Source organism: Geotrypetes seraphini, chromosome 11 (assembly GCF_902459505.1).
Source record: "Geotrypetes seraphini chromosome 11, aGeoSer1.1, whole genome shotgun sequence".
Lineage (NCBI taxonomy): Eukaryota > Metazoa > Chordata > Amphibia > Gymnophiona > Dermophiidae > Geotrypetes > Geotrypetes seraphini.
The window spans coordinates 48,279,900-48,292,379 of record NC_047094.1 but is presented as its reverse complement, the minus strand read 5'-3'; the positions used below and the strand labels follow the sequence as shown (position 1 = coordinate 48,292,379).

At 43.5% G+C, this 12,480-nt stretch overlaps 1 protein-coding gene across 2 annotated transcripts in view; it reads right to left on the bottom strand.

Annotated features, from left to right (window-relative positions):
* LOC117345442 (cytoplasmic phosphatidylinositol transfer protein 1-like) overlaps positions 1–12,480 on the bottom strand; it is a 207,958-nt gene that overhangs the window by 28,409 nt on the left and 167,069 nt on the right. For both annotated transcript variants that reach the window (XM_033914066.1, XM_033914064.1), the window contains 2 exons: positions 9,896–9,967; positions 1,570–1,665 (listed from right to left, as the gene is read on the bottom strand). In XM_033914066.1, coding sequence (XP_033769957.1) covers positions 1,570–1,665; positions 9,896–9,967 — 168 coding nt within the window. The remainder of the gene's footprint in view (positions 1–1,569; positions 1,666–9,895; positions 9,968–12,480) is intronic.

Below are 12,480 nucleotides of genomic sequence, written 5' to 3'. Positions count from 1 at the left end.
AAAATTGTCATTTCTTTAATAGGATACTATTTATTCTGTGGCTCTCCAAGTACCTACAAATCCAAAATGTGGCCCTGTAAAGGGTTTGAGTTTGAGATCACTGCTCTAAGCTGAGCACATGAGCAATCGCTCATACATTCTAGGAGCGTCGTTCACAAAAATACTTGCAAATCTGAAAAATTGTTGGATTTTAGAACTCGTTGCTCACACGAAAATATTTTTTTTAGAACTTGTTGCTTGCATGAAAAAAAAAAATACATATGCACCCTGTCAATCCTTAGATGAAGCATTGGTACAATTACTTCTCATGCTCCCTTCCTTACAACATTCAGTCCTGGAGCATAGGTGGAATGAGGTACCGGATCAGAATAACCCCAACAAAAAAAACAACAACCCCCCCCCCCCCAACAAAAAAGCTCCTGACATTATAGCCTTTGATAAAAAGGGCCTGCCCACAATTTGGCCCCTGAGAAGCGAATCCCGACACAAGGGTCCACCCCTGACTGTTTTACCCAAGCTGCTGTTGCTGTGTGTACTGCTATGCCCCACTGTTTCTGCTGCTGTGAGCTGAGGTACTTGCTCGGGGCTGGTCTTAAGTAGGGGCAACAGAGGAGAGATGCTGGACCCATGGAGAGAGAAAGTTATGACAAATCAAAAGGGAGGGCTCAGGAGATAGAGGGAAAAATGCTGGACCCGGGGTGTGAAAGAAAGAGAAGAGAGAAGGAAAAGACAGGATACAGACAAGAGATGCCGGGCATGGAGTAAGAATAGAGATAGGGACCCAGGGTAACACTGGAAAAAGGGTGAACAGGGACACTTAAGAAGGCAGATGCTGAACAGGGACATAGAGGAGAGATGCTGGAAAGGACATATAGAGATGCAGAGAGAAGATGGATGGCAGACACACAGAGAGAAGAAATGCCAAGGGCTATTTTGTCCGGCATATGATTTCCGTGTGCCATGGAATGGCTATAGCAAAAATATTCAGCTAGCGACAGTCAGCATCTTTTAGGCCACTGCCAGCATTATATCTGGGTTTGTTTGGCTGGTTATCCCTTACCCAGGTAAGTGTGACAATTGGTACTTAACTGCCTAAGCAACACCAGACAAAGGTAGGACTGTATTTTTTGTGGTCCAATTAGCCCACAAAACATTGGCCATGGCTTTAGCAGTTACTGCAGATATTCAGTGACACTAACCAATTAAATGCCACTGAATATTTCTTTATTTTAAACATTTCTATTCTGCTTATAGACTAAGCAGAATACAATATTCATATACTGAACTTGAAATAACTTACATAAAATATACGAATTCCACATCTCTAAACAAATTCACTTAAAAAGTAAAAATACATCAAACCCTCATTTCTGGATTTAGTCCTTGCAGGAAAAATACAGACATCTTATTTATAAAAACGCTCTGACAAATAGATGAGTTTTCAGAGATTTTTTTTAAAGGATTTAAAGTCAGAACATAGCCCCACACAAGCAATTTAACTGGGCAGAAGCACCTCTATGAGGGGGCTCAATCTCATCCTATTTTGTATCTTTAAAGAACTGCTAGTACCTCTGAGCTCGTGTAGTACCGTTCTGGGATCTCATCATATGCAATGTCCAGAAAGGCAACCTCATGTTCTCTCTCAGCTAGGTCACAATTAAAAATCTGGAAAAGGAATCAAAAGCACATGAGGTATACAAAACTTAAAGACAGCAAGCTATATCTCTGCTATGTGTGCAGTGCTCTGTATTAAAGAATGACACGGGGGAAAAAATTTAGCACCATCTCTGCCCCATTCCCGTGAGCTCAGTCCCCGTCCCCATAAACTGTCAGATCCCATCCACACAAGCCTTGAATAGTTATGATTTTATACTGAACTTATTTTATTAAAGTATAAAAAGAGACAATATTCTGTACAATTGTCATTTTATAAACACAAATAATACAGAGCAAGGATCAACAAAACCCCTGTCTCCCCTCCCTTTCACAAATATCCCCTCCACTATTGTGAAAACAGAACCAAATTACTACAGAATGCTACATAGAAAAATAAAGCTAACAGAATACTTCAGCCACACATGGCAGGAATAGTGTTAGGGGAGAGCAACTACTCCCTGGTCAGAGAGAGAGCCCTAAGCCAGCTTGAAGCTAAAGTAGCATAGTCTAGGCTTTGCGGTTCCCAGTTATGTCTAATATCAGCTCTAGCAGGATACATATTTCAAATCTGAAATATTCTAATCACAAAATATAAAATTTATTTTTTTCTACCTTTTGTTGTCTGGTAATTTTATTCTTCAAATCACATTGGTCTCAGGCTTTGGTTTTGGGTTCCTTCTGTCTTCATCGTGGTATGGCTGGCTCCTGAATGTAAAATAGGCGCAAGAGGAGCTGAGGAGGAGATGCCGAGTCTGACACGGAACCAAATTTTTTACCACAGGAGCATGACTTTTCACTGCTCCCACGGGGGCCTTAGGATCCTCCCTCTGTATCCAAGGATACAAGTGTGAGGAATCTAAGGCCCTGATTGGCTTGACTGAGGGGTCTTTGGTGTTTGAGCCAATCAGGGCCTTAGGCCCCCTCTCCATGATGCACCGGGGAGGGGAAGACCCGCCATTTTGGAAAGGCAGGCTTCAGAGGAGTGACTGAGTATCCCTCCTGCTTCTGACTTCCTTAAAAGGTATGGAAGGAGGGGGGGTTCAGGGAATGGGGGAATTCAGGGGACCTCTGATGGCAGAGGGGGGTGGGGGAAGGGTAGGGGATGTTTGGTGGGGGTGCCTGGCGCGAGGGTGGGACTTTGGTGGCAGGAGGGAGTGGGCATCCCTCCTGCCATTTTTTTAATCACACGGGGTGGGGGGTGGCATGGCCGGAGGAAATGGGCATCCTGCTGATTTTCGCTAGCGTGGGGGGAATTCCTGGTGCTGCGTTTGTTGGGGGTCATCAGGGAGGGCTGGCATCACGCACAGTATTTGTGCCCATTAACAAAGAAAGAAAGAAAAAAAGGTTTTCTGCCCCAAACAGCTGAGTGGCAGGAGACTACTTTCGGGGTTTCCCCTGTCTCAGCTGTTCAGTCTTCTCCTTCCGGCTCTGAGCATGTGTGAAAGTCGCTCTTACACCGATCAGTCAGATGGGAGAAACGGGGATTACCTTGAACCTCCACATGAATCATTTGCATGTAAAATATTTTAGTGCATCAACTGCTCTTTTTGAATCAGCCAAAAATCAGATCGGAAAAGACCCACATGGTCTTACCAATCCTCTTTAGTGCATCTAGCCCTCAGTGTCAGTTCAGACTGACTTCCCAATCTCAAATTGCAAGTACCAGTTGATTGGAATGCATTCACTTTCTATTTGCCAAGGATCTTCTAAAGCTCACAGGCCTTGTCTATTTTTATTCCCTGGATACTGAAAACTGTCTATTGTTGGCTTTCAGATACCGCATCTTGTGCTTTGAGGCTTCATGACTAACTCTTAGATATTACTGGTTTGGTCTAAGTCTCCTTTTCTTTTTTTATTCAGACAAGTAGGTAAGCAGGAAGAGGCAAATTTTCATCAGTCTTTTCCAGTGCACTGCTGTAGAACAGGTAGTTCTTATATTACATAAAGCTCTACCTCTCAATGCCTGAAATTCAGTTAAAGAATTTCATTTATAGCAATACATTTTATAAGTGAATTATATTATTAGATGAAGGAATCTTGACTGCTTAATAACTAGGCTTTATGAGTGCAATGTTATAACTTTATCAGAATGTCTCCAGCATAGGGGCAAACTCTTCATAATGACTAGGGGTGCTAAACTCAGAACAAGTGAATGTCCCCTGGTTACGCTAAAGGAATTTGCTCAGTATTGGGAGTGCTCAAGCACCCGCAACATCCACCCAGCTGACACCTATGGTCTTCATCACGAAGTACTATTGTGTTTATGCTTACAATTTGTGCTCTTGGAATATTGACAAGTTCTCCATTTCAAAACCACACTTACACCTATGCCTTTCAGCTCTGCTGCTTCGGCATAGGATAAGAGAGGTGGGGGTAAGAAGAAAATGTAGGACCATCTCCCAGATCCTTATTACCAACCCCTCTCCTAAAACTGGGACACCAAGAGTCATCTCACAATTCATTTCTTTCCTACATACCATACAAAAAAATAGAAAAATGAACATAAAATTTGCTGCTGCTGGGTCAGACCAGTGGTCTATCGTGCCCAGTAGTCCGCTCACATGGTGGCCCTTAAGTCAAGGACCAGTGCCCTACTTGAGTCTGGCAAAACATTTTTAGTAGGAAACTACTTCTGCACTTTGCCCCAAAATAGAGAAAAAAAATAAATATACATATTAATGGATATATGGGAGACTTTCCATCGAGGTAGGAGGAATTTTACTTTCTATTCTTTCGCATGTGGCTTAGGGAGATGAGGAGATAGTCTAGCCAGTCTGCCCATCTGCAGCATGCACTATTTGGCCTTTATCTGCTGTCATGTTTCTATGTAATACTGTATGACCTATCTAGACTGCCCAACCATGCCATCTACTATCCCTTCCTCTCCCTTAGAGATCCAGCTATTTGTAAAGTAATGAGACTGCCTCTGTTTTTTCTTTTCCAAGAAGTAGATGTGGCAGCGTTGTGCTAGTTCTTGTGACGCTCATACTTCAATGTTTCTGAACCTGCAGTTGGACTGCTGTGCTCTTCATTGTTGGGTTACAACAACAGGAAGCATACACTTCGTCATGACAGATGAGGAAGACATAGTCAACAACGAAAGAAGAAAACCCAATGTTTCCACAGTAAATGGAGAATCCAAAAACAAAAGGAACTGTGGAAAAGATGTTCTTGATGCAGGCTTTTATTCAGTCAGTAAATAGTTGCAATAACAATCCACATGTGTGTGGAATAAAAAGGACCCAACACGGTTCATGTTTCGACAAACACACCTTCCTCAGGGATTCTAGATGTTAGCTCAGAAAACCAAATGTGGTTGTAGAAGAATCAACATAAAACCGTTGTCTTGGTTTGTGCTGGAAATGACTGCACTCCGCTAAAACAGAAAAAATTAGGAAGACGTATCTGTGAGAGTATGCCAGAGGTGTGAGATTGAATTTTGTGTTAAACTTGTAAAGAGCGGTAACATAAGAACATAAGAAGCGCCATCTCCGGAACAGACCCTAGGTCCATCAAGTCCAGCGATCCACACATGCGGAGGCCCCGCCAGGTGTACCCTGGCATAGTTTTGGTCCCCATATCGCTCCAAGCTTCTCGTAAAGAGAAGTGCATCTAGCCTACTCCTACCCATGTCACTTCATGCCACTCATAAGGAGATGTACATCTAACTTACCCTTAAATCCTAGAATGGTGGATTCCGCAATTACCTCTTCTGGGAGAGCATTCCAGGTGTCCACCACTCGTTGTGTGAAGCAGAACTTCCTGATATTTGTCTTGAACTTGTCCCCCCTTAGCTTCAGCCCATGTCCTCTTGTCCGTGCCACATTGGACATTGTAAATAACATTTTTTCCTGCTCTATTTTGTCGATTCCTTTCAGTATTTTGAATGTCTCGATCATATCCCCTCGTAGTCTCCTTTTCTCAAGGGAGAACAACCCTTAAAATGTTATGGCAAGCATATGGTGCTAAAACAATTAGCCGTGCTACGTACTCTCACAGACACAACTAAACGAGAAGTTAAACTATAACTGGGTCTATTATTAACAACACAACCAAGTGAGGTGTTAAACTGATAACTGACTTTGCCACTGACATCACCGCAGGCGCAGACTCGGTGAGAGGCCTTGCTGAACAGCATTGAAGGTTTTATCCTATCTCAAGAAGAATTTGAATGCTTGAGTGTTTGGAATACCATTGGTAGATGACTACACCAAAACGTAGGTGTTTAGCTATTGGCGAAGTATGTTAAATTTGTGCAGATATTGAAGGTTTGTTGAATAAAATACTGCTAGATTTTTGGCATAAAATGTCTTTTTATCAATGTATCATTGCCGAGTGTGAAAACATAAAAAGTTATAACTAAAATACCAAGAAATTTGCTCCATTAAGAAAAAAATAACACATTTAAAGAAAAACAGAGCTTTATGTAATCAGTGGCTTTTAGCAACCCTAGAATGGGCTTTAAAATTTTTTGAGAAATTATTTTCTGATCAATCACAATCAAATTCATGGGAAAAACTTCAATTCGCAGTTTTTCCAGCTTTAGAGGCTCCTTTTATCAAGCCGCGTAATAGCGTGCGTTAAACTGCTGGCCGCGCTGCACTTCTTTGTATTGAATTTTAGTAGCCAGATATTAGACCATTTCTCTAACTTTTGCAGATCCTTTTTCATGTTTTTCACTCCCTTCTCGGTGTCTACTCTGTTACAAATCTTGGTATCATCCACAAAAAGGCTAACTTTTCCTTCTAACCCTTTGGCAATGTCGCTCACAAACATATTGAACAAGATCAGCCCCAGCACCGATCCCTGAGAGACTCCACTACTCACCATTTCCTCCACCGAGCAAATTCCATTAACTACCACACTTTGGCATCTGTCTGTCAACCAGTTTCTAATCCAGTTCACCACTTTGGGTCCTAACTTCAGCCTGTCAAGTTTGTTCAAGAGCCTTCTATGAGGAACCGTGCCAAAGACTTTGCTGAAATCTAATTAAATTACATCTAAAGACCTATCTTTTTAAGGAATTTGTACTTAAGAAGTCATAATTGTTGGATAACAATTTTTCTATTAACTCATTTGTTTTATGTAAACCGCTATGAACTTCCATGAGTTATTGGCAGTATGTAAATAAAGATTGTATTTAGGTAAATGCATTTATTTTGCTATTGACTCATTAGTATTCTATAATGGAATCTTGGCACCCAAATGTCAATACAGAATTAGCGCATAGAGCCTGATTCTATAAACGGCGCTTAACTCCTAGGTGTCGTTCAGCGCAATTGTCAATCAACCACTAGGCGTTGTTTATAGAATCGCGCCTAGTTCTAATCAATTTAGGCGTCGGTAGGTGTCATAATGTTAGGCGCTAGTATATTAAGCCAGGGTTTCCCTGGCCTAATTTACCAGCGCCTAACACATATGCCTAAAACGCCTAAGTCATGTCATGCCTACTTTGCAGGTCAATTACCATGCCAATTAAGCTAATTAAATAGCTTTAAGTTCCATGTGGAACTCGGCTAGGCATCTCTGATCTAGGTGCTACTTATAGAATTGGGACCCTAGGGTGTTGCATCCAGATAGATTGTGAGCCTGCCGGGACAGACAGGAAAAAATGCTTGAGTACCTGAATAAATTCATGTAAACCGTTCTGAGCTTCCCTGGGAGAATGGTATAGAAAATTGAATATATAAATAAATAGGTGTCCAGTTATACAATTGCCCCCTTAGTATAGCATGCTACATATAAGATCTCTGGATATTTTTGAAAAAGACAGTTACATGTTTAGCATGATACAAAGTGTTTAATGTTGACTTTGAAGAGTTTAACAAGTAGGGAAAATAAGCAAAGGCATGACTTTGGGAATACCTTCCAATGCTAATTAATTTATAGAAGTGGATGATGGGGTTCTACTGAAGCAGTAACCTAATTTACTGATTTACCACTGGTGAAAAATCAAACTAACAAATAAGGAAAGAAGTGCAAACTAATTCTTAAGAGACACTTTTATCACACAACACTGGAAATTCTTGGGAATGCATGTTATCTGTTTGTCCAAGCTGCAGTGCTCAGAGTAGACACAAGGTGTCAGTATCTTCTATTATATTAATATGATACTGCTACCGTTTGGTTACTGCTGGTACTACAGCAGAAAAAGTGCCTTTTCCTAATTTTTGGCTTGATCTCTATGTTTTCTGGAAATATATTACTCCTGCCTCTAACTTTTGTATAGATTTAGCTATCCTGAAAATTAAGCTGTTGTAGATTGAATGGCTGAGGAGATAAAGTACCTAAAGACAACATGGAAACATAGGAATTCTGTTTAGGAACATATACTAAAAAGTGTGACAGCAAGCCAAAACCAGCGGGTTACCTTTACAGCATATACATAAACAGTGATAAATCTCAGATTTGTCTGTGCATCTTTGTCAAGTAGGAAGAATTTATGAGAGGCATGTTTGGGCATCTGTGTATGGTATGTTTGTGGAAGAGAGTTTGAGTGTGTACAGAAGGAGTATATGCAGCAGGGGTGCAGCCAAACCTCAGGCTTTGGAGGGGCCTGAGCCTCAAGGGAGACCACAAACATCTGCACCCCCCTCATGCGACCCCACATACCTGTGCTGATGTGGGACCCAAACCCTGCCAGCAGAAGCCCTCTTCCAACCAATGCCTGGTGCTTTATTTTGGTTGCAGCCACATGACCCTCCCCCATACACACACACATATGCTCATTTTTCACAACTCTGAGCATGCATGGGAAAGGCCTGCCTCCTGTGCATGGCTGAGGGGGTCTCCCAAGAAGCATGTTTGGTTTCACAAAAAACAAATGTATGGGTTGGGGTGTGTGCCATTGGCTCTGGAAATATGGCAGCTTTCAGTTGGAGGAGGATTTCTGTTGGTGGGGCTTGGGGACCTCTGAAGCCTGAACCCAAATTAGAGGGGCCCTCCCCTGTGTCCATACCACTGATATGCAGGGCATGCCCATGGAGGGAGCTGTATGTATGTGTGTGAGAGGGGAGGTTTAGGTGGGTATGTTTGAGAGAGTGTTTGGGAGTTTCTTTGGAAGGTGTTTTGGGAAGCGTGTTGAAGGTTGGGTGTGTATTGTAAATGTGTTTGTGTGTGTGTGGGGTACAGCTTCTTAGTTTGGGAGTTTGTGAATGAGTAGAAAGATGTGAGTACAAATACAGGTGTATATAGTAGAGAATGAGATAGTGTGTGAGGAAGTGATGGTAGGTGAGGAGGGTGGGGGTTCAACAGTGTTGATTGGGAATTGTGAGGGAAGGTGGCTGAACAGCAGCCTCCTTCACCAGCTGCTTAAGTATTTCCTTCCTATCAACATTTTACAGCCTTTGTCTCACACAGAAAGTAATAGAGATATTTAGAGAGGGTTCATTTCCCAAAAATATTATTCCCATGTTTCCGGATTTTGTACTTATCCAAAGATATACTCATTTTTTCCAGCAAGTTAAATTGTATGATTTTGTGTTTTCTTTGAAGACAGACAGAAACAGTCTCATTTTGCATATTTATTGCCAACAGCTTCCATTTTGAAAAGCATGAAAGTGATAATAAGAACAAGAAAACTAAGAACTGCATAAACATTTCATTATGTTTTTTGTTGTTTGGCTAAACTTTTGATGGCATCATAATATGCTCTGACATCATTCAAGTGAGATTTGAGCTGAGCTTAATTGACCTCTTTCTTTATATGAAGGGAAAAGAACGAGGGACTCAACATGGGCAATAAAGGTACAGGTACAAATTCCTTAATCCGAAATTCTGAAAATCGATAAGCTCTGAAAACTGATGCGAACTGAAAGTAGCTAATTTTCCCAACGTGATACACACTGAAACCAATGCAGGTGCACGCATTTCTCCTGATCTCTGTGCAATTCAGGTCGGAAGGCTGGAAAATGTCTGGAAAGTGGAAAGCTGCAGATTCCAGGGTGGCAGTGAGAAGCAGAAAAGGTTTGCTGGCAATTTTATGGTCTGTCTTTTTCTGACTTAACATTATCATCTTGAAAACCAAAATATACCTGGTCCCAAGGATTTCAGATAAGGGATCTTATACATGTACATGAAAGAATGAGCTGGGGGTAAGAGCATGGAGTGTTCTATCATCTGGAGACAGGAGGAAAAGTACACTTATAGACAGACACGATGATTTTATAAAGCCTAGCTTCCAGTAAGAAACTAAGCTAAACAGAGACAAAAATATAAAATTAGGAAAGGGAAAACTTACATTTTCAGTGTTTCCGCAGTTATCTGCATACCTGGTCTCTATGTGTATGGAAAACTTTGGCAGGAAAGAGCACTACAAGAAGAAAAGCTGTTGTTAGCAAAAAAAACTCTGCAAGCTCTGTACATGAGAAAGGTAAGAGAATTAGCATGTTGCCATTTAAAAAAAATTACCACAGGTGCACTTACTGTACCATATCTTGCGTTATGGATGTGTTAACCAATTAGTAAGGCAGTAATGTCAGCATGATAGCTGATTAACACATCCATGACTTATTCCCTGCCCTGACAACCCTCCCCTTTCAAAATGCTGCACATGTGGAGGGGCATAATCAAAAGTGTGCCTAAGTTTGATGTTGAATGTTTTGTGCAAGACATCCATAACCCCAGTAGGAAAAATGTCCATTTTCAAAGCTGCCAAATGTCTAGTTATTATTTTTGAAAATGAGTGAGATATAAGTTTTGGTCCTTAGAATGTCTACTTTTGCCCATTTTCAAAAATAAAAATGTGAAAAACATACGAAAGCAAGTTTTGTAGACGTATCCACCAACTACCTTGTCTGATCATGGCAGAGGAATCCCCATCAGCTGAGCCAGCTTGGGAGATTCCTTGCAGCTCAGCTGATGGGGATTCCCTCTGCCAGGATCAGCTGAGCAGCAAAGCCCTACACCCCTACACCCCTCCTCCTGACATCTCCGGACCTCCCCCAACATCCCCCTGAAATCCCCATCATCCCGGACCTCCCCCTGTCATCTCCGCCCCCTCCCCCACACTCCTCTAACATTCCTGGGCCCCCCTCCCACATCCCCGGATACCCTGTACTTTCAGATGCGAAAACGGCAGGAAGGAAGCTCATACCCTCCTGCCTATAGGACTGTGTGCTGCAAATGATGGCGTTTCCCCCTCCCAATGCATCTTGGGATACAGTGGGAGGGGGCCAAAGACCCTGCTTGGCTCCAAATGGCGATTTTGAGGGAGTAAGGGGAGTCATGCCTTAAATCCTCCAGTGGTCTTCATGTCAGTTTAGGTACCTTTGTGGAACTTAGATGCAACTCAAACAGGTCTAACTGCCAGCATCTAAGTTCCCTCTAGGAAAGCTTTGATTATATCTAGGGTACATCCAGGTTGAAGGCAGCCCGATTTCCTCCCATAACACACCTCCCAACACGCCCCTTTGATCTCTGGACGCACTGCAGCTTAGAAGTGCTGCTGCACGTCCAGAAAGTTGGTTTTGATTATTGGTACTTTGATGTCCCTGCTATTAGGACGTTCAAGTGCCGACTTAGGCTACTTTTGGGACGTTTTAAAAATTTTGATTATGAGCCCCTTAGCACACACAGATGACAAAATTAACACAGAACGCTTTAGCATGTCTTGTGTTAGGCATGCGCTTAGTAGAAGGCTCCTAAGGGCCCTTTTTACAAAGCTGCAGTAGTTGAGTCCCGGAGTGGCAAACTTGACGCAGCTCAGAGGAATTGAATGGGCTGCATTGCATTTGCTGTGCGGAAATTGCTACTGCGGCTTTATAAAAGGGGCCCTAAGTGACTTGTTTACGGTCAGACATATAGGCCCTGATTCTACAAAGTGCGTCCCGATTTTAGGCAGCTGTAGGCATCCTACAGCTGTCTAATCAGCCAATCGGGATGCACGTTTTTTAAAAAAATGCTCCCCAGGCAGGCCGCCTATATTGAAGGCGCCTCCGGGAGCCTAGGGAGGCCCACAAGACGCCTAAGCTCGCCTAAGGGTCTTAGGCGAACCTAGGCGGTCCTACGTGACTCCCTAGTAGAGGAAGAGACGCTTACAATGTAGGCCAGCAAAATGCTGGTCTACATTGTAAGTAGACGCGGCCGCTATACTTATTGCGGCAAGGGATCTCTCTGCCGCTATAAGTATAGTGGCCACGGCCGCCTGTCCAATTGCCGGCAGGAGGGTGCCCAACCCCTCCTGCCGGAAGATGCCCCCCCACCACCACCGGCGCTCCAGGCGCCTGGGCCAATCAGGCCTTAGGCTTAGTGGGGATGGGCGGACCCGCTATGCCTAAGGCCTGATTGGTCCAGGCTTCTAGAGCCTGGGCCAATCAGGCCTTAGGTTTCGCGGGATGGGCCGGGAAGGGGCGGGCCAGCCTCATTTCGACGAGGCAGGCCTGCCGGCTGGATGGACAAGACCCGTCTGGCCAACAATTAAAGGTTAGTTTGGTGGGGGGGAGGTTTGGAGGCTGTTAGCGCGGGGAGGGGGGTGCGTCTTCCGGCAGAAGGGATTGGGCACCCTCCTGCCGGTGATCGGTAGTGTCGGGGAGGGGCATCTTCTGGCAGGAGGGTTTGGGCACCCTCATGCCGGCGATCGGTAGTGTCGGGGGGAGTGGGGGCATCTTCCGGCAGGAGGGTTTGGGCTCCCTCCTGCCGGTAATCAGACAGGCGGCCGCTATACTTATCGCAACAGGGAGATCCCTTGCCGTGATAAGTGTAGCGGCCGTGTCTACTCTAACCCGATTCTGTAACCGGCGTCTGTAACAGAATTGGGGTTTAGTGTACGCCCGATTCTGTATAGGACGCCTCTCCTGGGCCGTCCTATACAGAATCCGGGCCATT